Source organism: Coregonus clupeaformis, chromosome 11 (genome assembly GCF_020615455.1).
Source record: "Coregonus clupeaformis isolate EN_2021a chromosome 11, ASM2061545v1, whole genome shotgun sequence".
NCBI classification, from domain to species: Eukaryota; Metazoa; Chordata; class Actinopteri; order Salmoniformes; family Salmonidae; genus Coregonus; species Coregonus clupeaformis.
In genome coordinates this window covers 30,201,726-30,229,261 of record NC_059202.1, presented here as the reverse complement: position 1 = coordinate 30,229,261, position 27,536 = coordinate 30,201,726, and the positions used below count along the sequence as shown (strand labels likewise).

At 44.2% G+C, this 27,536-nt stretch overlaps 1 protein-coding gene across 2 annotated transcripts in view; it reads left to right on the top strand.

Moving 5' to 3' along the window:
- The window catches only part of LOC121576753 (protein kinase C-binding protein NELL2), a 136,180-nt gene that overhangs the window by 79,943 nt on the left and 28,701 nt on the right, over nt 1-27,536 (top strand). For both annotated transcript variants that reach the window (XM_041890179.1, XM_041890178.1), the window contains 2 exons: nt 17,916-18,038; nt 18,315-18,410. In XM_041890179.1, the coding sequence (XP_041746113.1) occupies nt 17,916-18,038; nt 18,315-18,410 (219 nt within the window). The remainder of the gene's footprint in view (nt 1-17,915; nt 18,039-18,314; nt 18,411-27,536) is intronic.

Below are 27,536 nucleotides of genomic sequence, written 5' to 3'. Positions count from 1 at the left end.
GTTGCCGCAGTAGGCTAGAGTAATTACAGTATGCGTGGATCCAGTGGCGATTTTAGCATGTCAATCTTGGTGGGGCAAACTCCCCAAAACATTTGTAGATGCATGCCAGCAAAGCCATTACACAACACAACACTACACAATACATTAATTGCACTATAACGGTGAACAACGGTGCCCACCAACAGTTAGGGCCTACATAAAGCTGTCCCAACAGCAGAGCTTTCCTTTCAGCACCATGGAGTGAATCTTTCCCACCGCTACACCTGGCTATCAGCGGAGCCTTGTCTGGCAGCGAAACAGTTCATTCAGCCTCATGTACTGCCTTTTTATAAACCATAGCTGATATGACTGACTTGCTTAAACAAATGTGGTTACTACTGACTCCTTGTGCATTTGTGTAAGTTGATAAGAACCGCATTCTCCTTCAATAATAACGAACGACAAAATGAGTTTTGATTTTTGAACCATACACAAACATTGTTACATTTATGTTCAGTAAATTCATCATGTTTATTCTTATATCATTAACACTGAGCTCTAAGTATAAGCAAGTGCCAGCAAATGAGCTGCAAGGAGGTAGGCCTATTCGTACAGCACTTTCAAAATGGACACCGACATAAATTCAGATAAATTAAGCAAGATGTTGAGTCTCGGTTAGCCTACCATTTGACGTATTTTATTAGGCCTATGTGGTCTAATTAAGCAATAAGGCACGAGGGGTTGTGGTATATTGGCCATATACCACAAACCCCTGAGGTGCCTTATTTCTATTATAAACTGGTTACCAACGTAATTAGAGCAGTAAAAATAAATGTTTTGTAATACCCATAGTATACGGTCTGATATACCACGGATGTCAGCCAATCAGCATTCCCGGCTCGAACCACCCAGTTTATTATATACAATATACCGACACACAGACAGTGCATTGCACAAACAAAACAACCCTTGCAAAATCAACTGGAATTACATGGGTCTTTTACTGAACCTTTTGTTGAAAATAAATATTTGAATGGGAAGAGACGGTCAGACCCAACAACATTATATAGTATCTCCTCCTTGTCAAGAAAAGCACATGAGTGCAAATAGTCCGGGTAGCCATGATTAGCTGTTCAGGAGTCTTATGGCTTGGGGGTAGAAGCTGTTGAGAAGTCTTTTGGACCTAGACTTGGCACTCCGGTACCGCTTGCCGTGCGGTAGCAGAGAGAACAGTCTATGACTAGGGTGGCTGGAGTCTTTGACACCGCCTGGTATAGAGGTCCTGGATGGCAGGAAGCTTGGCCCCAGTGATGTACTGGGCCATACGCACTACCCTCTGTAGTGCCTTGCAGTCGGAGGCCAAGCAGTTGCCATACCAGGCGGTGATGCAACCTGTCAGGATGCTCTCGATGGTGCAGCTGTATAATTTTTTGAGGATCTGAGGACCCATGCCAAATATTTTCAGTCTCCTGAGGGGGAATAGGCTTTGTCGTGCCCTCTTCACGACTGTCTTGGTGTGTTTGGACCATGATAGTTCGTTGGTCATGTGGACACCAAGGAACTGGAAGCTCTCATCCTGTTCCACTACAGCCCCGTCGATGAGAATGGCGGCGTGCTCAGTCCTCTTTTTTTTTTCTGTAGTCCACAATCATCTCCTTTGTCTTGGTCATGTTGAGGGAGAGGTTGTTATCCTGGCACCACACGGCCAGGTCTCTGACCTCCTCCCTATAGGCTGTCTCATCGTTGTCGGTGATCAGGCCTACCGCTGTTGTGTCATCGGGAAACTTAATGATGGTGTTGGAGTCGTGCCTGGCCATGCAGTCATGGGTGAACAGGGAGTACAGGAGGGGACTGAGCACGCACCCCTGAGGGGCCCCCGTGTTGAGGATCAGTGTGGCAGATGTGTTGTTACCTACCCTTACCACCTGGGGGCGGCCCATCAGGAAGTCCAGGATCCAGTTGCAGAGGGAGGTGTTTAGTCCCAGGATCCTTAGCTTAGTGATGAGCTTTGAGGGCACTATGGTGTTGAATGCTGAGCTGTAGTCAATGAATAGCATTCTCACGTAGGTGTTCCTCTTGTCCAGGTGGGAAAGGGCAGTGTGGAGTGCAATAGAGATTGCATCATCTGTGGATCTGTTGGGGCGGTATGCAAATTGGAGTGGGTCTAGGGTTTCTGGGATAATGGTGTTGATGTGAGCCATTACCAGCCTTTCAAAGCACTTCATGGCTACAGACGTCAGTGCTACGGGTCGGTAGTCATTTAGGCAGGTTATCTTAGTGTCCTTGGGCACGGGGACTATGGTGGTCTGCTTGAAACATGTTGGTATTACAGACTCAGTCAGGGACATGTTGAAAATGTCAGTGAAGACACTTGCCAGTTGGTCAGCACATGCTCGGATTACACGTCCTGTTAATCCATCTGGCCCTGCGGCCTTGTGAATGTTGACCTGCTTAAAAGTCTTACTCACATCGGCTACGGAGAGCGTGATCACATAGTCATCCGGAACAGCTGGTGTTCTCATGCATGCTTCAGTGTTGCTTGCCTCGAAGCGAGCATAGAAGTGGTTTAGCTTGCCTGGAAGTCTTGTGTCACTGGGCAGCTCGCGGCTGTGCTTCCCTTTGTAGTCTGTAATAGTTTTCAAGCCCTGCCACATCCGACGAGTGTCAGAGCCGGTGTAGTACGAGTCAATCTTAGTCCTGTATTGACTCTTTGCCTGTTTGATGGTTCGTCGGAGGGCATAGCGGGATTTCTTATAAGCGTCCGGGTTAGAGTCCCGCTCCTTGAAAGCGGCAGCTCTACCCTTTAGCTCAGTGCGGATGTTTCCTGTAATCCATGGCTTCTGGTTGGGGTATGTACGTACGGTCACTGTGGGGACGACATCATCGATGCACTTATTGATTAATACCAAAATAACATGCAAAACAGGGAACTATTTAATGCTCATGTGTAGAAATGAATGTCAGGGTTTGATTTGATCCTATTGGATTTGGTCTGATTACAACAGGCACATTAAAGTCATATACACACAAATCTAAAGAAATGTTTGTAATTGCTGCTTTATAGTGTGGTGGAATTAGATGGCATTAGTTGTAGGGGTGGAGAGTCGACTCCAAAATAATTGATTCCTTGACAACCGAAAGTCGGAGTCAACTCCAATAATCCTGGAGTCATTAAAAAAAGAATGCCTAGGCAGCTAGACTGGTACGCTACTAATTTTAGCCTTGAATATTTTGGTTAGTTAGCTGTTTGTTTGGCTATTTAGCTATTGTTAGCTGGCTAGCTGTTTTGATTCGAATGCCAGTCAGTGTCTGGAGATTGAGGATGGAGAGAAGTAAAAAGCAACATGGCAGAGGCGTGCAGTGATGAGGATCGTTGGGAGGACAAAGTTACAAGGCTGCTCTTGAATTATTATTGAAATGTGCTGTGCTTTCTGGCGCCACGTAACTGCTGTAGCATCATCCAAGTGGGTGCTAATTTGGTAGTAGTGAAAGAGTAGCCAGCTAGCTACCTACAACGGAGCCCATGGAATGCAGTAGCTTAGCTCAAACGTCATCTGACTGAGTTCTACTACGGAAAAGCCAGAGACAGCGAGACACCTTGATGAAACCGTGCTTCCTGCCTGCCTCCGGACTTTCTCTCCCTGCTTGACCACCTCCCTCAGATGACCACTCAAGCCTTGAACTTTCTAAACTGTCCATCTCATGATGTTGTGATGTTGTTTTTCTAAATTACTTGTATTTTTTTGTGCTTTGAAGCGCTTTGAGATTATTTGAAAAGCGCTATATAAATTGAATAAATTAGGGCATGCAGGGCCTGGATGTGACAGTCAGGGTGGGGTGGGAGAAGCAGCAGCCAAGTCATTCTATACTGAACAAAAATATAAACGCAACATGCAACAATTTCAACGATTTTACTGAGTTACAGTTCATATAAGGAAATCAGTCAATTGAAATAAATTCATTAGGCCCAAATCTATGGATTTTACATGATTGGGCAGGGGCGCAGCCATGGGTTGGCTTGGGAGGGCATAGGCCCACCCACTGGGGAGCCAGGCCCAGCCAATCAGAATTAGTTTTTCCCCACAAAAGGGCTTTATTACAGACAGAAATACTCCTCAGTTTCATCAGCTGTCCGGGTGGCTGGTCTCAGACAATCCCGCAGGTGAAGAAGCTGGATGTGGAGGTCATGGGCTGGCGTGGTTACAAGTGGTCTGCGGTTGTGAGGCCGGTTGGACATACTGCCAAATTCTCTAAAACAATGTTTGAGGCGGCTTATGGTAGAGAAATGAACATTAAATTCTCTGGCAACAGCTCTGGTGGACATTCCTGCAGTCAGCATGCCAATTGCACGCTCCCTCAAAACTTGAGACATCTGTGGCATTGTGTTGTGTGACAAAACTGCATATTTTAGAGTGGCGTTTTATCGTCCCCAGCACAATGTGCACCTGCACCTATGCTACACCTGTCAAGTGGATGGATTATCTTGGCAAGGAGAAATGCTCACTAACACGGATGTAAACAAATTTGAGATAAACTTTTTGTGCATATGGAACATTTCTGGGATATTTTATTTCAGCTCATGAAACATGGGACCACCACTTTACATGTTGCATTTATATTTTTGTTCAGTATAAAAAGACTGGAGGATTCCTTGTCTTTCTTCTCCTCTGTTCTCCCCTGTTCTCCTCTGTTCTCCCCTGTTCTCCTCTGTTCTCCCCTGTTCTCCCCTGTTCTGTTTCTCTGTCAGCAGTACTGTAGCCCTCCATATTCAGGTCAGCCAGTTCTCTTCACACCAGATTGAAATGCCACATGGTGACACAGTTACTACTGACAAAAGCACTCTTTTTCTGTAGAGCTGCCGTAGAGTTGTGTTCTTAGATTGTTTCAGGCAGTGAGTTGAAGAAACAGACTTTGGGACAGATTTACTAAGTTTGCCTCAATAAAGTTTGCATCTGTGGTTTTCAGAAGAGAATGATATTGCAGCTAAAAAAGCTTACAATTTCTTCTATATTCCATGTTTTTTCCATGGAAGGTCATATGTAGGTGCAGACCTTGAACAGATAAATGGCAAATACACTACTTGAACATGAGTAGACATTTGTGACTACACTCAGGCTTTAATGAAGATAATTTGATTATGGCACTGACTTCTTGATGACCTACAAACTGTTGACAAACCACCATTGTCGCGCCGTTACTCTTCACAATAAACATTATCACAAAGGTAAAGAAAGAAACAAATATTTTAATTAACACCATGACTAGTATTGTTATTGAGCAGCTGGCCCATGTCTCCTTCCAGTTGTAAAGATGACTCAATGGTATACCCATAGATACAGTATGTAGCATGGTCGTCATGTTCGCTGTGAGTGGATTACAGTGTGAGTTATGAGGCTAAGTAGATCCCTGTGTGTGTCGTCTCTGAGGGGGACACAAAACATTTCCTCTTCGTCTGTAATTAAAAAAGCAATTATCACTAATTTAAACTAACTCAGCACGGAGAGGAGGCAGAGAGGAGAGGAGGCAGAGAGGAGAGGAGGCAGAGAGGATAGTAAAGGAGCAGCCTGTCTGGCTGAGACTTGACAGAAAGAGGGTTGCATCCCAAATGGCACACTATTCTCTTTATAGTGCAATACTTTTGACCCGGTCCCATAGGGCTCTGGTCAAAAGTAGTGCACTGTATAGGGAATATGGTGCTATTTGGGACATAACCAGAGAGAGGATTCGGGCCTGCTTCGACGCTGCTTTCCTCCCCCCTCCCTCCCTCTCCCTGCTGAACTTCTGGGTTTGAATTAAAGCAGTAAGAGTCTGTAAGACCCACCAAGACAATGCAACAACACAGCAGAGTTTTTACATTTCCTGCCTGCCACATCTATACCCCTGGTAGGTTTCCCCTTGTCGATGGGAACAGGAAACAGAAGACGATATGGTAATGAGGTTTGAGGCTGTCGGTCGGTATTTCAGGAATGTTTCAGAAGGAATAATCAAGAGAATTCTCACTCATCTCACACTTCTTTGTTCTTTTATTTATTCAGTGAAGAAGAGACACACACATCTTGCAGACTCAGTCTTTTTCCCTAGTGTTAGTTCTCCTTAGACACACCCTGAATTACATTCCACTCACAGTTTTATATTTCTATGTATCTTATGAGCCGGATGCACATTTTATTGTCCAAGTCTCCTATTGATTTGTCTCCTATCCTGCATTAGTTTCATCGATTTTACAATGAAGATTAATACCGCAGCCAGTGGATTAAGTTGTGTCTCTGTATTTTACATAAAATCTTATTAAAATGCCTTCAAGTCAGAGCCATGCCCAACTCTGTTATGCATCATGATTAAACCGAGGCATATTCAGGGGGCCTGATGTAATGACTTTCTGCCTGCTACAGTACAGTCAAATTACTGTCGTAATCTCTCTCTGAGTTATTGGACTATCAGTGTATATTCACAATCATTGCCTCAGTTAATGATATAGAATCCTTCATATAGAGCCACACTCCACCTCTTATCCGATATTAAAAATATGAATTATGGTTAAATTGGACTTAATTCTAAACTTGCCCGATGGACCCATATGTGGCTAAATCAAATCAAACCGACACTTGATCTTATTAGAGCGCATACACAAGGCACTGCCTCCGACAATAGATTCATATTTATTTCCAGGGTATGTTATCTCGCCCATTCCTGTTGCACTATGATATGTTAGAGATGGGGGCCCTGTGGTAAGCTAGCCACAGGGTTCTATTAGTTATTAATAGGAATCAAACATCTGTTTCTGTTTAAACAGGGTCCAGAGGGAATGGGCTATTCCCCAAGTGGCTTAGAAAGGAAATATTGCACCAGCTCAAGAAAACACTAAACATAATATCTCCCATGTCCATTAGAATAACTCATTCAATATGAGGATCTTTATTATTCTCCATGGATTCGAGCAATTACTAGATTGCAAACCTCAGCAGAAATAATGTACAGGTAGCCTAATTATATTATTTCTCCATAAGTGCATGTACAGTTGAAGTCGGAAGTTTACATACACTTAGGTTGGAGTCATTAAAACTCGTTTTTTCAACCACTCCACAAATGTCTTGTTAACAAACTATAGTTTTGGCAAGTCAGTTAGGACATCTACTTTGAGCATGACACAAGTCATTTTTCCAACAATTGTTTACAGACAGATTATTTCACTTATAATTCACTGTATCACAATTCCAGTGGGTCAGAAGTTTACATACACTAAGTTGACTGTGCCTTTAAACAGCTTGGAAAATTCCAGAAAATGATGTCATGGCTTTAGAAGCTTCTGATAGGTTAATTGACATCATTTGAGTCAATTGGAGGTGTACCTGTGGATGTATCTCAAGGCCTACCTTCAAACTCAGTGCATCTTTGCTTGACATCATGGGAAAATCAAAAGAAATCAGCCAAGATTATTGTAGAATTATTGTAGACCTCCACAAGTCTGGTTCATCCTTGGGAGCAATTTCCAAATGCCTGAAGGTACCACGTTCATCTGTACAAACAATAGTACGCAAGTATAAACACCATGGGACCACGCAGCCGTCATACCGCTCAGGAAGGAGACGCGTTCTGTCTCCTAGAGATGAACGTACCTTGGTGCGAAAAGTGCAAATCAATCCCAGAACAACAGCAAAGGACCTTGTGAAGATGCTGGAGGAAACAGGTACAAAAGTATCTATATCCACAGTAAAACGAGTCCTATATCGACATAACCTGAAAGGCCGCTCAGCAAGGAAGAAGCCACTGCTCCAAAACCGCCATAAAAAAGCCAGACTACGGTTTGCAACTGCACATGGGGACAAAGATCGTACTTTTTATTGAAAAAAATAGAACTGTTTGGCCATAATGATCATCGTTATGTTTGGAGGAAAAAGGGGGTCGCTTGCAAGCCAAAGAACACCATCCCAACCGTGAAGCACGGGGGTGGCAGCATCATGCTGTGGGGGTGCTGCAGGAGGGACTGGTGCACTTCACAAAAAATATGGCATCATGAGGAAGGAAAATTATGTGGATATATTGAAGCAACATCTCAAGACATCAGTCAGGAAGTTAAAGCTTGGTCGCAAATGGGTCTTCCAAATGACAATGACCCCAAGCATACTTCCAAAGTTGTGACAAAAAAAGTCAAGGTATTGGAGTGGCCATCACAAAGCCCTAATTTGTGGGCAGAACTGAAAAAGCATGTGCGAGCAATGAGGCCTAAAAACCTGACTCAGTTACACCAGCTCTGTCATGGGGGAATGGGCCAAAATTCACCCAACTTATTGTGGGAAGCTTGTGGAAGGCTACTCGAAACATTGGACCCAAGTTAAACAATTTAAAGACAATGCTACCAAACACTAATTGAGTGTATGTAAACTTCTGACCCACTGGGAATGTGATGAAATAAATAAAAGCTGAAATAAATCATTCTCTCTATTATTATTCTGACATTTCACATTCTTAAAATAAAGTGGTGATCCTAACTGACCTAAAACAGGGAATTTTTACTAGGATTAAATGTCAGGAATTGTGAAATCCTCAGTTTAAATGTATTTGGCTAAGGTGTATGTAAACTTCCGACTTCAACTGTATCTATACTAGTCCACACAGTGAGTGAGAAAGATTACACTTATTTAATTGAGTTACTCTAGTAACAGTAATTCTGGATTAAAAGGCTAAACCCAGAAAGATTTTCTACAGTAACAGCATGAGGTTCCGGGTTCAAGTGAACATGGTATTTACATAACTATTGACCCCCACGGTGAAGGGGGTCACTAGTTAACATCCCAGCTGGTCAATGTCCAATAGATCCAGGACAGAAAGGAGCATCCCAACTTTCCCCTGCTCTTTGACTAGCATTTTACCCTTGATGTTGAAGGTCAAGATTGCTCCCTCCCCAAAGTGCCTGGGGCGTGCTCCTCACTCCTAGAGATTAGTGGCTTATCCATGAAAGGTAGCGGATCGGCGGTGTGCTGCTGCCTTTTAATGTTACTAGAGGGCTGCTGTCCTGAGGTGTGTGTGGTGTGTGTGTGCCCCCGCTCTTATCCGATGATAACCAATCCGGCCTTGGCCTCAGAGGCAGTAGGAAAGGAGGGAGGGAGGGAAAGCGAAAGGGAGGGCGGAGTTGGGGATGGAGGACAGGCGGAGATGGGGCAGTGGGGATTAGAGAGGATGACTTCCACTGTGTGAAGTCAAAGGATTATGGGAAAACAGTGTGCCTTCACCTCAGTCTCTCCTCCCCATCCTTTCACACTTTGTTCCCACTCTATTCTATCTCCCTTTATCTCAGATATTGCATCTTATGATGACTTTGATACTCTCCCAAAGATGGAAAACAAACACCGCTATTTCAACACAGCCTTCACATTTAGACCTTTTATTATGATGTGCCTGTCAAGGCCCAGAATGTCTCAATATTCCATAAAGATCAATGAGTTCTCCATGAGTTTATAAGTAGTTTGAGATGCAGTGACTGTATTAACTGATACAGTGAATGTATTGCTATGGCCTGATGCAGTTTTAGTTACAGTGTGTCGGTCAGTTTGTTGGACAAAGGCTGAGTTGGCTCCAGGCTGGGCTGAGGCTCCAGTCAGTCAGTCTGCTGTAGCACGCTACATAGGGCTCCCTGGTGACAGCCTGTATATAATTGATTGTTTATCTGTCTGCAGCATGAGCGGGACTAGTCAACAAGAAAAACCCCTACACAGGAGGCAGAGACACACACATACACAGATTTGACTCACGCAGACACACACACACACACACACACACACATACACACACACACACAGGAAGGAAGGAAAACATTGTCGCAGACACACACACCTAGTCTGCCAATTCCTCCATCCTGTCGATTCAGAGTGATGGCATACAGCTCCCCTGCCCGGCAGGCATAGACAGATGTGACCTTGAGCAAATCTCCTCTCTGTTTTTACTCTCCTCTTCTGTTCCAGTTTTATATGCACTCTGCATCTCATATGACACTTTGTTCCCTATAAAGTGCCATGATTTTGACCAGTGCCCATGGGGCTCTGGTCAAAAGTAGTGCACTGTGTAGGGAAAAGGGTGCCATTTGGGACACATCCTGTGTATGCTGCCTTGGTGGGGACTCAGAGCAGGTTTTAATTCAGGACATCAGCAGGTGTGATAGAGCAGCAGGATCGGTGTTCCTCCATGTCCTTGACTCTGTCATTTAGACATCATATCCTCAAAGGAGAAGCTCATCACCACGTCACTTTCAATTTGTTTCAACCTGATACTGTTCAGGAGGTGTAATGGCTGGGATGATGACAATGAAATGGATGGAGCTCAGGTCTCTCCCGTGGCACGCATTCTCATTCAGATATATCCTTGTTCTCAGATAGTAAGACGTTCAGTTTGAGGGACGTTGGGTTTTTGCTGTATTACACAATAGTAGAAATCCAACAACTACAGAAAAATAACTTCTACTAATTAGGAGAAAAGCGCATAGGCCAATTAAATAATATATTAATACTGTACTGTATTGTCATTGTTTAGTAAGACTCCTGAGAGCTAGTCGGTCGGTGTATGAACATCTGTGAGCACAGCAGAGAGGACTTGATGTGATAGTCCCCTGCCAGGCTTAGAATGGCCCAGAAATCCACTAGCACAAATGGATGAAGTGTTACCCAGAGATAAGCAATACAATGTTATGCACCGTAGCTTTTCAGCTGGTATTATTGATAGATCTGGTCAAATATTACTGGTTATGCCATTTCAGTGCAGAGCAGAGTCAATTTTTATTTGTTTTTATTTTATTTATTTAACCTTTATTTAACCAGGTAAGCCAGTTGAGAACAAGTTCTCATTTACAACTGCGACCTGGCCAAGATAAAGCAAAGCAGTGCGATTAAAAACAACAACAGAGTTACATATGGAATAAACAAAACAAAGTAAAAAATACAACAGAAAATATATAAGGCAATAAATAGGCCATAGTGCAAAATAGTTACAATTTCGTATTAACACTGGAATGATAGATGTGCAAGAGATGATGTGCAAATAGAGATACTGGGGTGCAAATTAGCAAAATAAATAACAATATGGGGATGAGGTAGTTGGATGGGCTAATTTCAGAATGGCTGTGTGCAGGTGTAGTGATCGGTAAGCTGCTCTGACAACTGACGCTTAAAGTTAGTGAGGGAGATAAGAGTCTCCAGTATGAGAGATTTTTGCAGTTCGTTCCAGTCATTGGCAGCAGAGAACTGGAAGGAATGGTGGCCAAAGGAGGTGTTGGCTTTGGGGATGACCAGTGAGATATACCTGCTGGAGCGCAGACTACGGGTGGGTGTTGCTATGGTGACCAGTGAGCTAAGATAAGACGGGTATTTGCCTAGCAGTGATATGTAGTGAGGGCCAGCCAACAAGAGCGTACAGGTCACAATGGTGGGTAGTATATGGGGCTTTGGTGACAAAAATGGTGACAAAATGGATGGCACTGTGATAGACTACATCAGATTTGCTGAGTAGAGTGTTGGAGGCTATTTTGTAAATGACGTTGCCGAAGTCAAGGATCGGTAGGATAGTTAGTTTTACGAGGGCATGTTTGGCAGCATGAGTGAAGCAGGCTTTGTTGCGAAATAGGAAGCCGATTCTAGATCTAACTTTGGATTGGAGATGCTTAATGTGAGTCTGGAAGGAGAGTTTACAGTCTAACCAGACACCTAGGTATATGTAGTTGTCCACATACTCTAGGTCAGACCCGCCGAGAGTAGTGATTCTAGTCCGGTGGGCGGGTGCAAGCAGCGTTCGGTTGAAGAGCATGCATTTAGTTTTACTAGTGTTTAAGAGCAGTTGGAGGCTACGGAAGGAGTGTTGTATGGCGTTGAAGCTCGTTTGGAGGTTTGTTAACACAGTGTCCAATGAAGGGCCAGATGTATACAAAATGGTGTCGTCCGCATAGAGGTGGATCTGAGAGTCACCAGCAGCAAGAGCAACATCATTGATATACACAGAGAATAGAGTCGGCCCGAGAATTGAACCCTGTGGCACCCCCATAGAGACTGCCAGAGGTCCAGACAACAGGCCCTCCGATCTGACACATTGAACTCTATCTGAGAAGTAGTTGATGAACCAGGCGAGGCAATCATTTGAGAAACCAAGGCTATTTAGTCTGCCAATAAGAATGCGGTGGTTGACAGAGTCGAAAGCCTTGGCCAGGTCGATGAAGACGGCTGCGCAGTACTGTATTTTATCGATCGCGGTTATAATATCGTTTAGGACCTTGAGCGTGGCTGAGGTGCACCCATGACCAGCTCAGAAACCGGATTGCATAGCGGAGAAGGTACGGTGGGATTCGAAATGGTCGGTGATCTGTTTGTTAACTTGGCTTTCAAAAACTTTCAAAATACAGGGCAGGATGGATATAGGTCTGTAACAGTTTGGATCTAGAGTGTCACCCCCTTTGAAGAGGGGGATGACCGCGGCAGCTTTCCAATCTCTGGGGATCTCAGACGTTACGAAAGAGAGGTTAAACAGGCTAGTTATAGGGGTTGCGACAATTTCTCGATTATTGTAGATTTATCGGTGGTGACAGTGTTTCCTAGCCTCAGTGCAGTGGGCAGTTGGGAGGAGGTGCTCTTATTCTCCATGGACTTTACAGTGCCCCAAAACTTTTTGGAGTTAGTGCTACAGGATGCACATTTCTGTTTGAAAAAGCTAGCCTTTGCTTTCCTAACTGATTGTGTATATTGGTTCCTGACTTCCCTGAAAAGTTGCATATCGCGGGGGCTGTTCGATGCTAATGCAGTACGTCACAGGATGTTTTTGTGCTGGTCAAGGGCAGTCAAGTCTGAGGAGAACCAGGGGCTATATCTGTTCTTAGTTCTGAATTTTTTGAATGGGGCATGCTTATTATGATTGAGAGGAAAGCACTTTTAAAGAACAACCAGGCATCCTCTACTGACGGAATGAGGTCAATATCCATCCAGGATACCCGGGCCAGGTCAATTAGAAAGGCCTGCTCACTAAAGTGTTTTAGGGAGCGTTTGACAGTGATAAGGGGTGGTCGTTTGACCGCGGACCCATTACGGACGCAGGCAATAAGGCAGTGATCGCTGAGATCCTGGTTGAAGACAGCGGAGGTGTATTTAGAGGGTAAATTAGTCAGGATGATATCTATGAGGGTGCCCATGTTTACAGATTTTGGGTTGTACCTGGTAGGTTCGTTGATAATTTGTGTGTGAGATTGAGCGCATCTAGTTGAGATTGTAGGTTGGCCGGGGTGTTAAGCATATCCCAGTTTAGGTCACCAAGCAGTACGAACTCTGAGGATAGATGGGGGCAATCAGTTCACATATGGTGTCCAGGGCATAGCTCAGGGCTGAGGGGGGTCTGTAGCAAGCGGCAACAGTGAGATACTTATTTCTGGAAAGGTGGATTTTTAGAAGTAGAAGCTCAAACTGTTTGGGCACAGACCTGGATAGTATTATAGAGCTCTGCAGTAGATTGCAACCCCACCCCCTTTGGCAGTTCTATCGAGACGTAAAATGTTGTAGTCTGAATTTCTGGTGGCCTTCCTAAGCCAGGATTCAGACACTGCTAGAACATCAGGGTTGGCGGAGTGTGCTAACACAGTGAATAACTCAAACTTAGGGAGGAGGCTTCTGATGTTAACGTGCAAGAAACCAAGGCTTTTACGGTTACAGAAGTCAACAAATGATAACGCCTGGGGAGTAGGAGTGATACTGGGGGCTACAGGGCCTGGGTTAACCTCTACATCACCAGAGGAACAGAGGAGGAGTAGAATAAGGATATGGCTAAAGGCTTTAAGAACTGGTCTTCTAGTGCGTTGGGTACAGAGGGAAAAAAGGGGCAGATTTCCGGCCATTGTACAATAGATTCAGGGCATTATGTACAGACAAGGATATGGAAGGATATGAGTACAGTGGAGGTAAACCTAAGCGTTGGGTAACGATGAAAGAGATGGCATCACTGGAGGCACCGATTGAGTTGGTCTCCGTGTGTATGGGGGGTGGGACAAAGGAGCTTGTCAAAAATGTTATAAATTGATTTGCATTTTAATGAGGGAAATAAGTATTTGACCCCTCTGCAAAACATGACTTAGTACTTGGTGGCAAAACCCTTGTTGGCAATCACAGAGGTCAGACGTTTCTTGTAGTTGGCCACCAGGTTTGCACACATCTCAGGAGGGATTTTGTAGCTCAATTGGTAGAGCATGGCGCTTGTAACGCCAGGGTAGTGGGTTCGATCCCCGGGACCACCCATACGTAAAAATTTATGCACACATGACTGTAAGTCGCTTTGGATAAAAGCTTCTGCTAAATGGCATATTATTATATTATTATTATTTTGTTCCATTCCTCTTTTCAGATCTTCTCCAAGTCATTAAGGTTTCGAGGCTGACGTTTGGCAACTCAAACCTTCAGCTCCCTCCACAGATTTACTATGGGATTAAGGTCTGGAGACTGGCTAGGCCACTCCAGGACCTTAATGTGCTTCTTCTTGAGCCACTCCTTTGTTGCCTTGGCCGTGTGTTTTGGGTCATTGTCATGCTGGAATACCCATCCACAACCCATTTTCAATGCCCTGGCTGAGGAAAGGAGGTTCTCACCCAAGATTTGACGGTACATGGCCCCGTCCATCGTCCCTTTGATGCTGTGAAGTTGTCCTGTCCCCTTAGCAGAAAAACATCCCCAAAGCATAATGTTTCCACCTCCATGTTTGACGGTGGGGATGGTATTCTTGGCGTCATAGGCAGCATTCCTCCTCCTCCAAACACGGCGAGTTGAGTTGATGCCAAAGAGCTCGATTTTGGTCTCATCTGACCACAACACTTTCACCCAGTTCTCCTCTGAATCATTCAGATGTTCATTGGCAAACTTCAGACGGGCATGTATATGTGCGTTCTTGAGCAGGGGGACCTTGTGGGCGCTGCAGGATTTCAGTCCTTCACGGCGTAGTGTGTTACCAATTGTTTTCTTGGTGACTATGGTCCCAGCTGCCTTGAGATCATTGACTAGATCCTCCCGTGTAGTTCTGGGCTGATTCATCACCGTTCTCATGATCATTGCAACTCCACGAGGTGAGATCTTGCATGGAGCCCCAGGCCGAGGGAGATTGACAGTTCTTTTGTGTTTCTTCCATTTGCGAATAATCGCACCAACTGTTGTCATCTTCTCACCAAGCTGCTTGGCAATGGTCTTGTAGCCCATTCCAGCCTTGTGTAGGTCTACAATCTTGACCCTGACATCCTTGGAGAGCTCCTTGGTCTTGGCCATGGTGGAGAGTTTGGAATCTGATTGATTGATTGCTTCTGTGGACAGGTGTCTTTTATACAGGTAACAAGCTGAGATTAGGAGCACTCCCTTTAAGAGTGTGCTCCTAATCTCAGCTCATTACCTGTATAAAAGACACCTGGGAGCCAGAAATCTTTCTGATTGAAAGGGGGTCAAATACTTATTTCCCTCATTAAAATGTAAAATCAATTTATAAAATTTTTGACATGCATTTTTCTGGATTCATTTGTTGTTATTCTGTCTCTCACTGTTCAAATAAACCTACCATTAAAATTATAGACTGATCATTTCTTTGTTAGTGGGCAAACGTACAAAATCAGCAGGGGATCAAATACTTTTTTCCCTCACTGTAGTTCGGGGCTGCTACAGCACTGGCGAGCAAGAGGCCCGGCTTGCGTGTGCTAGCAGGCCGGGGCTAGCAGATGGTTCTTCGTGGTCGACGTCATAACGGGAAGCCTGTTGAAACCACATCAGACGATTTCGTCGGCAAACCAGTTGTGTTGGATCGGCGGGGATCCGTGTCAACACTAGGAGGTCCCGTCCGGTTGACAGAGAGGTAGATAGCCGGGAGATGGGCCTGGCTCGAGGCTAGCTCAAGGCTAACTGGTGCTTGCTATTGGGCAATGGTAATTAGCCAACGACAACAGCCATTTGGTTGCAGCTAGCTGGTTGCGATGATTCGGTGCTAGGGTCCAGTGATTCCGGCAGAAAATCCAATATGCTCTGAGTCGATAGCACGCTGTACAGACTGGCCGACAAATTGTCCAGGCTAGAGCTAGAGCTGGCTGGTGGGTAGTGCAGGCCACGGACAATGGTGAAGACTCAAACGGTGGCTAATAGCAAGTAGCTAGCTAGCTGGCTACCACAGACATTCGGTTGCAGCTAGACTAGTTTCAGCTTAAGGTTCTTGATAAAAGTTATAAAGAAATAATAGAATTCCCGAGTGGCGCAGTGGTCTAAGGCACTGCATCGCAGTGCTAGCTGTGCCACTAGAGATCCTGGTTCGAGTCCAGGCTCTGTCGCAGCCGGCCGCGACCGTGAGACCCATGGGCGGTGCACAATTGGTCCAGCATCGTCCAAGGTAGGGGAGGGTTTGGCCGGCAGGGATGTGGGTTCGTTTCCCACGGGGGGCCAGTATGTAAAAAAAATAAAAATAAATGTATGCATTCACTAATTGTAAGTCGCTCTGGATAAGAGCGTCTGCTAAATGACTAAAATGTAAATGTAAAATGTTTCCACGTTGGGTGAGGCGGGTTGCAGGAAAGTATATTTAGTTAAAGAATGAAAAGTAAAATTGAGAAATATATACAAAATAGACAAAAAACAAAACAACTGGCTATTTACACAAGGACACTACAGAAAACACGACCGCACTGCTACGCCATCTTGGATTAATATTTAGGCCTAGAACATTCTCTCTGCCAAAAGGAGTTGGATAGTGTTGTGGAAAATAACCACTATACTTTATTACAAATAAGGTCTTACAGAGTTTTTGTTGCATCAAGAAATTACTTCATTAAAGTTTCAACAAAGCCGATGCCAGTCTGCAGAATGGCACACCCTCTTACTCTCTCTCTCCATCTTATATAGTCCCCTCTTCAGTTTCCCGCTCTTTTATTGCTCCGCCCACTTCCTTTGTCTCTGAGGGCGGCTAAACTCGACTTTTATTATGCACATAGTACTCCAACCAATCACTCACTACCACTTGCCCACACAAATCAAATCAAATCAAATTTTATTGGTCACATGCGCCGAATACAACAGGTGCAGACATTACAGTGAAATGTTTAGTTTAAACTCTGTTCAACCCCGGCTCTTTTCACTGTGTTTGAAGACAGAACCAAAAGGTCCAAGCCAGTTTCAGTCTTTGATATGATAAGACAACCATGGATCTAAGTAAGTGCAAGCAATCTGACCCTAGGTCAGATTCCCTCTTTACCACCACACACACAGTGAAATGACCCAATTACATTCCTGGCCCAGTAACAAATAATTCTAACTCTATGTTTGTGATTAACCCAGTTTTATCTGATAATCCATTAAAAATACACATCAATAGTTTGATAACTAATGGCAGGTTTGGGTCGTTTGGGACCTGACTTTTTGTGTCATTCTAGATACTGAGTCATAACTGAAGTTTTGTTTTGCTTTTATAATGGTACTCAGGAGGTTTCCAGTTGTTTTTGGAAGTTCACAACACAACTCCAAAAGTTTAGTAACCAACTGCCTTAAGTTGTACACAGTAAGCAAATACTTATCACGAAGCAGCAGTTCGCTACACACGCAATAACATCTGCTAAATATGTGTATGCGGCCAATAAAATTGTATTTGATTTTGAACCCTCTGGAATGCTCCACACAGAATAGATGTATTCCTGTGTGTCCATGGGATAAAGATCTCACTGTGTGTTCATGGTCAGTTGGAGGGCATGCAGCTTGTTCAGCTATGCAGAGTGAGGGAGGATAGAAGGATTCAGAGATGAGGTTGTGTGGGAGGCAGTCAGATACAGGTGTGTCTTCAGTGTTCTGCTTGGTACTGATGGTAGTGTGTGTCTGTCTCTCTCTGCTTCCTGCTGTTAAGGTGTGATTGACCTGTGTAAGGAAAAGTTTTGTTTAAAGGTGCTGTTCTGTCTGGTTGTTTTGCTGTTCCAGAGCATGATGAGTGTGTGAGCGGACTGCACAGCTGCGACCAGAATGCCCTCTGTTTCAACACGGTGGGGGGACACAGCTGCTCCTGTAAGCCGGGATACACTGGCAATGGTACCGTCTGCAAAGGTGAGATCCTACTGACCAGACCCACACAGATACAGTACAGATAAGGTCCTTTTTCATTCTGGTACCCCTTCCCTAATGGATAGACCATTACTAACCATCCAACAAGTAGTGGATGAATTCTACAATTTATATATTTAATTTATCTCACTGAAATAAATGAATCAAAAAAGCTGAAAAACCCTTTTTTCTAAGACATATACTGTAGGCCTAATTAAAATGTTAATCTAGCTAAATTAACGTTGAATAATCACTTTGTTACCTGTGGTCCTCCTCTAGCGATGTGTGATGGCCTGTGCCAGAATGGAGGAACCTGCATCTCCCCTAACAACTGCATCTGCCAGCTAGGCTTCACAGGGAAGAGGTGTGAGACAGGTAAGACTTCCTCTCTTCCAGTCGGCAGTCCTCTGATTTAAACACTGCATCAAGACTACAGAATAGAAAGTAAGAGGGGAGAAGTGAAGTGTGGAGTTCTTTAGATAGATTTGATTTGTATTTCAAAGGAGTGACTCAAGATGAGACACTGTTTTCTGAAAATAAAATCTTAAGAGGATACTTTCAGTGTTATCATCGCTTTGGTGCCAGAGTTTATTTCATTCTCTAGACATACCAGACAGAGCCCATTAAGTCATCTGCATCCTTGTTTAAAATAAAGCCAATGTCTTGTGTTCAATTGGAATACATTTGACTGAGACATCAAATGAGACTGTTGTCCATTTTAAGTGTTGACTTGGCCCTGTCTGTACTTAGTGACAGTCTTTATTTACTCTTAACTGTAAAAATGACATGATATTACTGAGATGTTTTCACTATTCACCTGCTGTGGTATTTGGAGCTTGCAAGAAAGGCATTTCACTGTACTTGTGCATGTGACATTAAAACTTTAAACTATTCACAAAAAGCACCCGTCTTCAGTTTCTCCAGAACTGTTATCCATAAATACATGGCTCTTAGTTTCCCCATTTCCCCTGTTCATCCTCCTTCATTACCCATGTGTTCTGTTCTGTGGTGACTAATAAGCTAGTCTCTGTTCCAATGGGCCATTGGAGGATTTGAACTGCAGTCGCAGCACTATGGGAATGACTCTGTCTGCATCACACCAGAAATTAATCAGTATGGCATTTCCTTTTACAGGGCTTTAAACTTTCTCACTTTCAAATGACAATAGCACAACAAACACTGACGCACTGTGCATTATAGTGCATCAAGTATTATACAGTAGATTTACCGCTATGCATCAAACTCATCCTTTATTGATGTCTATCATTTGTAATCTGTTTTCGTATATATTTCCATCTGCAGTGGAGTATGTGTAAGCATCATGGGGAGAGGTTGAAACGGCGTTGCCATTCTCATGCAGCAGCTTAACACTCCTTATCCCTGCTCTCAGCCTGTCCTACATAGAGAATAGCTGTCAGGACAAGACAACAGGGAAAGCTAATAAAAAAATCAGGGCCCTTACAGTTTGAGACTGTGTCTTTAGGCTCTCAGACAGGGCAGACAGAACAGAAACAGAGAGCTGCTCATTGGTGCAGGTATTGATTGCACATAAAGGACCTTTACGAGGCGTACCCTTTTACTGCCTGTCTTAAAGCAAGTTACTTTTCTCAAGGTTCTGTCCTGTTTTGTGATACTTTGGATGGCTGAAGGGAAGGCTGGAAAGCTGGCTGTTGTTATGAGCGTAATAACCATGATCTCTTATCACTCTCTCCATCTGCTCCCTGCAGTGGACCAGCTCTGATGACCATGTACCCTAGTAATGATACGGTCAGAGCTCTCAACCATTTCATTACCTTCACTAGGTTTTCTCTGTATAATCTGGATCTTTCTGTTCTGTGGAACTAGGAACAGTGAGTAGCAGGGGACATGGAATTGTGAGATTTTCTTTTCTGTTTAATAGAACAGTTTACAACAGAATGCTTGAAGCCTAATTAGTGACAAACAAATAGTTGTGGTGCAGAGTGACTTTGTCAGTCTAATCACAGAATGAGGGAAAATAGTAATGATGATGTGGAGCTCAGGGCTCTGTTTATTTTGGGCTCCTTCCTTCCCAACAGTTAATCATCAACGTTGATTATAATTCACACACGCACACACTCAAACAGATTCACAGAGAGGGTGCCTCGGGTGACAAGGCGTTTGTCACCACCTCTGCAGCTGTGTTTCTCTCCTCCTTTCCCCTCTGAGAGTCTTCCCCTCCTTTCCACTCCGTCTCCAGCCCCGTCAGGCTTGTGACAGCTCCTGTCCTCACGTGCCCAGAGTGCCCTCAACAAAGAGCTGGAGCAACCTCTGGAGTTGCCTGATGACTCAAACTGAATTCTTCCGCTGCTCTATGTTCGCTGCATAATTCAGTCTGAGACTGCAATCGTTGAAGTCGTTTGTGGTGACGTCAAAATTAGGGATGTTGTACAAAACATCTGCGATTGGATCATCTCTATCCAATCAGAGTATCAAAGCCAATGACACGTTTTCTAAACGCTGCTTTAACCACGTGTGTTCTGGCTCTGGCCCAACCCATCGGTTTCTGGAAATCGTCGGGGAGGTACTCAGATCCAGACTCATTGAGGAGAAGAAACAAATGTCCATGGGTGTAGCCTTTGGCTAGAGCAAGGAGTTTGGGTAACCAGGCAACCTCTGGAGGCCTCTGCAGAGACCTCACCAGGCAGTCAGTGGATGGACTGGAGGAGTCAGTGCTCATGTGAAAGAAAGCAGAGAGAGAGAGAGAGAGAACAGAGCGAGAAAGAGAGAGGGGAGAGAGAGAGAGACTCTAGGGGTAGGGTTAGATCCCTCCATCCAGCCTGAGGAGCAAGGCTAGTCGAAGTCGAGTAAGGCTTGGTGACTGAACATGGAAAAGCTTTCACAGCAGCCCGCTCCCCCAACTAACCCACCGTGCTGCTTTAGTTGTTTTTCTCCACTCTGATAGCACACTGTGCCTTCAGTCGCTAATGGCAACCTGTTGTTGCCCTTGGCAGCAACAAGGCTAGTTTTTTTTGTACTATTACAGTAGTTACATACTCAGACTTACATACTCGCCTTTCTACAGTTGTGGTCAAAAGTTTTGAGAATGACACAAGTATTGGTCTTCACAAAGTTTGCTACTTCAGTGTTTTTAGATATTTTTGTCAGATGTTACTATGGTATACTGAAGTATAATTACAAGCATTCCATAAGTGTCAAAGGCTTTTATTGACAATTACATTAAGTTTATGCAAAGAGTCAATATTTGCAGTGTTGACCCTTCTTTTTCAAGACCTCTGCAATCCACCCTGGCATGCTGTCAATTAACTTCTGGGCCACATCCTGACTGAAGGCAGCCCATTCTTGCATAATCAATGCTTGGAGTTTGTCAGTATTTGTGGGTTTTTGTTTGTCCACCCGCCTCTTGAGGATTGACCACAAGTTCTCAATGGGATTAAGGTCTGGGGAGTTTCCTGGCCATGGGACCCAAAATGTCAATGTTTTGTTCCCTGAGCCACTTAGTTATCACTTTTGCCTTATGGCAAGGTGCTCCATCATGCTGGAAAAGGCATTGTTCGTCACCAAACTGTTCTTGGATGGTTGGGAGAAGTTTCTCTCGGAGGATGTGTTGGTACCATTCTTTATTCATGGCTGTGTTCTTAGGCAAAATTGTGAGTGAGCCCACTTCCTTGGCTGAGAAGCAACCCCACACATGAATGGTCTCAGGATGCTTTACTGTTGGCATGACACAGGACTGATGGTAGCGTTCACCTTGTCTTCTCCGGACAAGCTTTTTTCCGGATGCCCCAAACAATCAGAAAGGGGATTCATCAGAGAAAATGACTTTACCCCAGGCCTCAGCAGTCCAATCCCTGTACCTTTTGCAGAATATCAGTCTGTCCCAGATGTTTTTCCTGGAGAGAAGTGGCTTCCCCGCTGCCCTTCTTGACACCAGGCCATCCTCCAAAAGTCTTCCCCTCACTGTGCATGCAGATTTACTCACACCTGCCTGCTGCCATTCCTGAGCAAGCTCTGCACTGGTGGTGCCCCGATCCCGCAGCTGGATCAACTTTAGGAGACGGTCCTGGCACTTGCTGGACTTTCTTGGGCGCCCTGACGCCTTCTTCACAACAATTGAACCTTTCTCCTTGAAGATCTTGATGATCCGATAAATGGTTGATTTAGGTGCAATCTTACTAGCAGCTATATCCTTGCCTGTGAAGCCCTTTTTGTGCAAAGCAATGATGACGGCACGTGTTTCCTTGCAGGTAACCATGGTTAATAGAGGAAGAACAATGATTTCAAGCACCACCCCCCTTTGAAAGCTTCCAGTCTGTTATTCTAACTCAATCAGCACGACAGAGTGATCTCCAGCCTTGTCCTCGTCAACACTCTCACCTGTGTTAACGAGATAATCACTGACATGATGTCAGCTGGTCCTTTTGTGGCAGGGCTGAAATGCAGTGGAAATGTTTTTGGGGGATTAAGTTCATTTTCATGGCAAAGAGGGAATTTGAAATGAATTGCAATTCATCTGATCACTCTTCATAACATTCTGGAGTATATGCAAATTGCCATCATAAAAACTGAGGCAGCAGACTTTGTGAAAATTTATATTTGTGTCATTCTCAAAACTTTTGACCACGACTGTACATTTAAGAAAGGTCCGGAAGGTCTTTAACACGCTTGATGAACCTTTCAACATCCTCAGGTAACTTAATATTTTAGGCTTTTTTTAGGCTATATTAAATGAGAATCCCTCATAGCTCTCCAACAGCTTCACTGTTTTATATGACAGACAGTTGTTGCCTGACTAGAGAAACAGAGGAGAGGATACGGCACAGCTCTGTTACAGACCAGACCAGACAGCAGAAGAGCCGGAGCCCAGGGGTCACTCTGACACATCGACCAGGAGGGTGGGTGGGTGGACGGTGGGTGGACGGATGCAGACAAGCAGTTTGTAACTGCAGACCTCATTAACATGGAGGATAGACAGACAGACCGACTGAGGGTAGCTGGAGGATACATTTTCTAGTCTCTATTCTAGTCACATTACTGTTTCCTTACACAGTCTGAAGTAGGGAGTGAGTGTTTGAATAGGATTGCAGTGATTGCTTTTCCTCCCTCAACAGCCCCCATGAAGCCTCTCTCTCTCTCCATGCGGCCCAGGGGTGCCAAGCTAGTTGATCTCAAACGGGTTGTTTAAGCACAATGATTATTACTTCACTTCGCCATGCTTCTCCTCTTTCCAAGTGACTCACTGTTCATTCTCTACCATGTTGTATTGTTACTGTACATGCTAATGTTCATTTAATGTGTACAGAGTATTTTAACACACCCCTCTATTCCCCAGACACACCCCCAGGATCAGTAATCTGTCATGTCAACATTATAAATAAGAGCAGCAGATCAGGATTATAGTTCATTTCCCTGTGAAAATGGAAATACTGTTATCATATTGTACAGTACAGTGAGGGAAAAAAGTATTTGATCCCCTGCTGATTTTGTACGTTTGCCCACTGACAAAGACATGATCAGTCTATAATTTTAATGGTAGGTTTATTTCAACAGTGAGAGACAGAATAACAACAAAAAAATCCAGAAAAACGCATGTCAAAAATGTTATACATTGATTTGCATTTTAATGAGGGAAATAAGTATTTGACCCCTCTGCAAAACATGACTTAGTACTTGGTGGCAAAACCCTTGTTGGCAATCACAGAGGTCAGACGTTTCTTGTAGTTGGCCACCAGGTTTGCACACATCTCAGGAGGGATTTTGTCCCACTCCTCTTTGCAGATCTTCTCCAAGTCATTAAGGTTTCGAGGCTGTCATTAAGGTTTCGAGCATAATGTTTCCACCTCCATGTTTGACGGTGGGAATGGTGTTCTTGGGGTCATAGGCAGCATTCCTCCTCCTCCAAACACGGCGAGTTGAGTTGATGCCAAAGATCTCGATTTTGGTCTAATCTGACCACAACACTTTCACCCAGTTCTCCTCTGAATCATTCAGATGTTCATTGGCAAACTTCAGACGGGCCTGTATATGTGCGTTCTTGAGCAGGGGGACCTTGCGGGCGCTGCATGATTTCAGTCCTTCACGGCGTAGTGTGTTACCAATTGTTTTCTTGGTGACTATGGTCCCAGCTGCCTTGAGATCATTGACAAGATCCTCCCGTGTAGTTCTGGGCTGATTCCTCACCGTTCTTATGATCATTGCAACTCCACGAGGTGAGATCTTGCACCTTCTCACCAAGCTGCTTGGCGATGGTCTTGTAGCTCATTCCAGCCTTGTGTAGGTCTACAATCTTGTCCCTGACATCCTTGGAGAGGTCTTTGGTCTTGGCCATGGTGGAGAGTTTGGAATCTGATTGATTGATTGCTTCTGCGGACAGGTGTCTTTTATACAGGTAACAAGCTGAGATTAGGAGCACTCCCTTTTTGTTGTTATTCTGTCTCTCACTGTTCAAATAAACCTACCATTATAATAATAATTATAGACTGATCATTACTTTGTCAGTGGGCAAACGTACAAAATCAGCAGGGGATCAAATACTTTTTTCCCTCACTGTGTGTAAGATCTGACTGTCGAGAGAGAGAGTGAGAGAGAGAGACTCACTCACTCAGGGGTCCAAACAGCAATAAAACAATAGTCTACATCATGAATAAAACAGTACATCAAACTACAAATTGGGCATCATACTTTTTTTTTTCTTTTTTTTTTGTCATTTAGCAGACGCTCTTATCCAGAGCGACTTACAATTAGTGAGTGCATACATTTTTCATACTGGCCCCCTGTGGGAATCGAACCCACAACCCTGGCATTGCAAGCGCCATGCTCTACCAACTGAGCTACAGGAGGCATTGCTCCATTACTACAAATGTACAGTATAAAATGTGTGTGGAATATATGTGTTAGAGTGTGTGTGTCTCTTCACAGTCCGCTTTGTGCCGTGAGGTGTTGTTTTTTCTATCTGATTTTATTGCTCGCTTAGTTACTTGATGTGGAAGAGAGTTCCATGTAGTCATGGCTCTATGTAGTACTGTGCATTTCCCAGAGTCTGTTCTGGACTTCGGGACTGTGAAGAGGCCCCTGGTGGCATGTCTTGTGAGGTATGAATGGGTGTCTCAGCTGTGTGTTAGCTGTTTGAACAGACAGTTCGGTGCTTTCAACACGTTGATACCTCTCACAAAGACAAAAAGTGATGCAGTCAATCTCTCCTCTACTTTGAGCCAGGAGAGATAGACATGCATGTTATTGAAATTAGCCCTCCGTGTACACTGGTTTGTTCTGGGCCAACTGTAATTTGCCTATGTCCTTCTTTGTGGCACTTGGCCATTTAACTGGGCAATGGTCCAGGTGTGTTAAAACTAAGGCCTGTAGCACTTGTTTTGTTGATTGTGATGTCAAGAAAGCAGAGCAGCTCTTTATCACGGACAGACCTCTCCCCATCTTAGTTACCGTTGCATCAGAATGTTTTGACCATGTCAGTTTACAGTCTTGGGTTACACCAAGCAGTTTAGTCTCCTCAACAGGTGAGACTAACGACTGACTAATGAGACGACAGGTGCAACACATCCTGACCAACGAGGATGATTCCAATCAGTGTGTGTCCACACCTACAGTAAATAGAACCAACCTTGAAAATGAAAACCAGAGCCTGTAACAATGAGGTTTAGGGTTTAGTGAATAATTTGTCCCAAATACTATGCTTTTAGTTTTTGATATGTTTAGGACTAGCTTATTACTAGCCACCCCATTCTAAAACTGACTACAGCGCTTTGTTAAGTGTTGCAGTGATTTCACTTGCTGTGGTAGCTGACGTGTATAATGTTGAGTCATCAGTGTACATAGACACACAGGCTTTACTCAACGCTAGTGGTAGGTCATTAGAAAAAATGGAAAAAAGGCCTCACGAGTGGCTCAGCTGTCTAAGGCACTGCATCGCAGTGCTTGAGGCGTCACTACAGACCCGGGTTCGATCCCAGGCTGTGTCACAGCCGGCCGTGACCGGGAGACCCATGAGGCGGTGCACAATTGGCCCAGCGTTGTCTGGGTTAGGGGAGGGTTTGGCCGGCTGGGATTTCCTTGTCTCATCGCGCTCTAGCGACTCCTTGTGCGGGCCGGGCGCCTGCAAGCTGACTTCGGTGTTTGGTGTGGCTGGCTTCTGGGTTAAGCGAGCAGTTTGTCAAGAAGCAGTGCGGCTTGGCAGGGTCGTGTTTCGGAGGACGCATGGCTCTTGACCTTCTCCTCTCCCGAGTCCGTAGGGGAGTTGCAGCGATGGGACAAGACTGTAACTACCAATTTGGGAGAAAAAGGGGTAAAAGTACAAAAAGTAAGGGGCCAAGACTCTACCTTGTTTACTTTAGAGAGGCTTCCATTAAAGAACACCCTCTGTGTTCTGTTAGATAGGTCACTCTCGATCCACGATATGGCAGAGGATGTGAAGCCATAATACACATTATTTTCCAGCAGCAGACTATGATCGAAAATGTCAAAAGCTGCACTGAAGTATAACATAACTGCTCCCATGATCTTCTTATTTTACATTTCTTTCAGCCAATCATCGGTAATTTGTGTCAGTGTCGTGCATGTTGATTGCCCTTCCCTATAGACGGGTTAGCTGACAATGTCATGAAAATGATGTGCACGCTTCAAAGCGGCAGAAGACTGTGTGTTGTTATGGTTCTGGATGGCCAGATACTTAGCAACAGTGACAAGAAACTTCCATGTGGTGAATCATAAGTGGCTTGTTTCAGCTCGTTTGATCTTGTTCTTGATACCATGTCTTGTTTTGAGGTGTTTTGACTGATGTCGTGTCTATGCTAATATGGCTCAAATTTGCTTGCTAGCTAGCTAGCTAACCAACAACTGTAATGATGTATTTGAGTGCTCATTGTGCAACTTTATTTATGTTTTCAAAAAACATTGTTGACATGTTATCAACAATCTGAGCCAACCCTGTCTGTTTTGCCCCATAGTTGCGCACGCGTCGTTTTTCTGTTGTTGCTAAACAACCAACACATCTATAAGCGTGCTGAAAGTCGGTTGTTAATAAGTTTACTGTGAAATAGCATTGTATCTGGTCAAAAAGTTTACTAAGGGTTGGTAGCAGGCTGATTGGTCAGCTGTTTGAACCAGTAAAGGGTGCTTTGCTATTTTTTGGTAGTGGAATTACTTTTCACAAACGGTCAATATCAGGAGATATCTTTATCTATATATTTCCGGATATCTGACATTTTATTAGATGTAAGGAATAGACATGCTCCAGATACTCATGTCCTTACTTTCATATACAGAGCTAGGATATTGCCATAATGGGACAGTTTCTACATGCATCCAATCCGGACCTCAGAAATCTCCCTGCTACCGTATGAGTCCAGAGAGATATTTGGGGTGAGATACGTTCAAGACACGCACCTGATGCATGTGCACCCGCTTACATATTTTCAGAAATGTATCATATCTGTAGTCATTACCTGATCATTTATGTATCCGTAAAAAAAAAGAAGGTTAATTTCAATAGATATCCTTGCATGATGT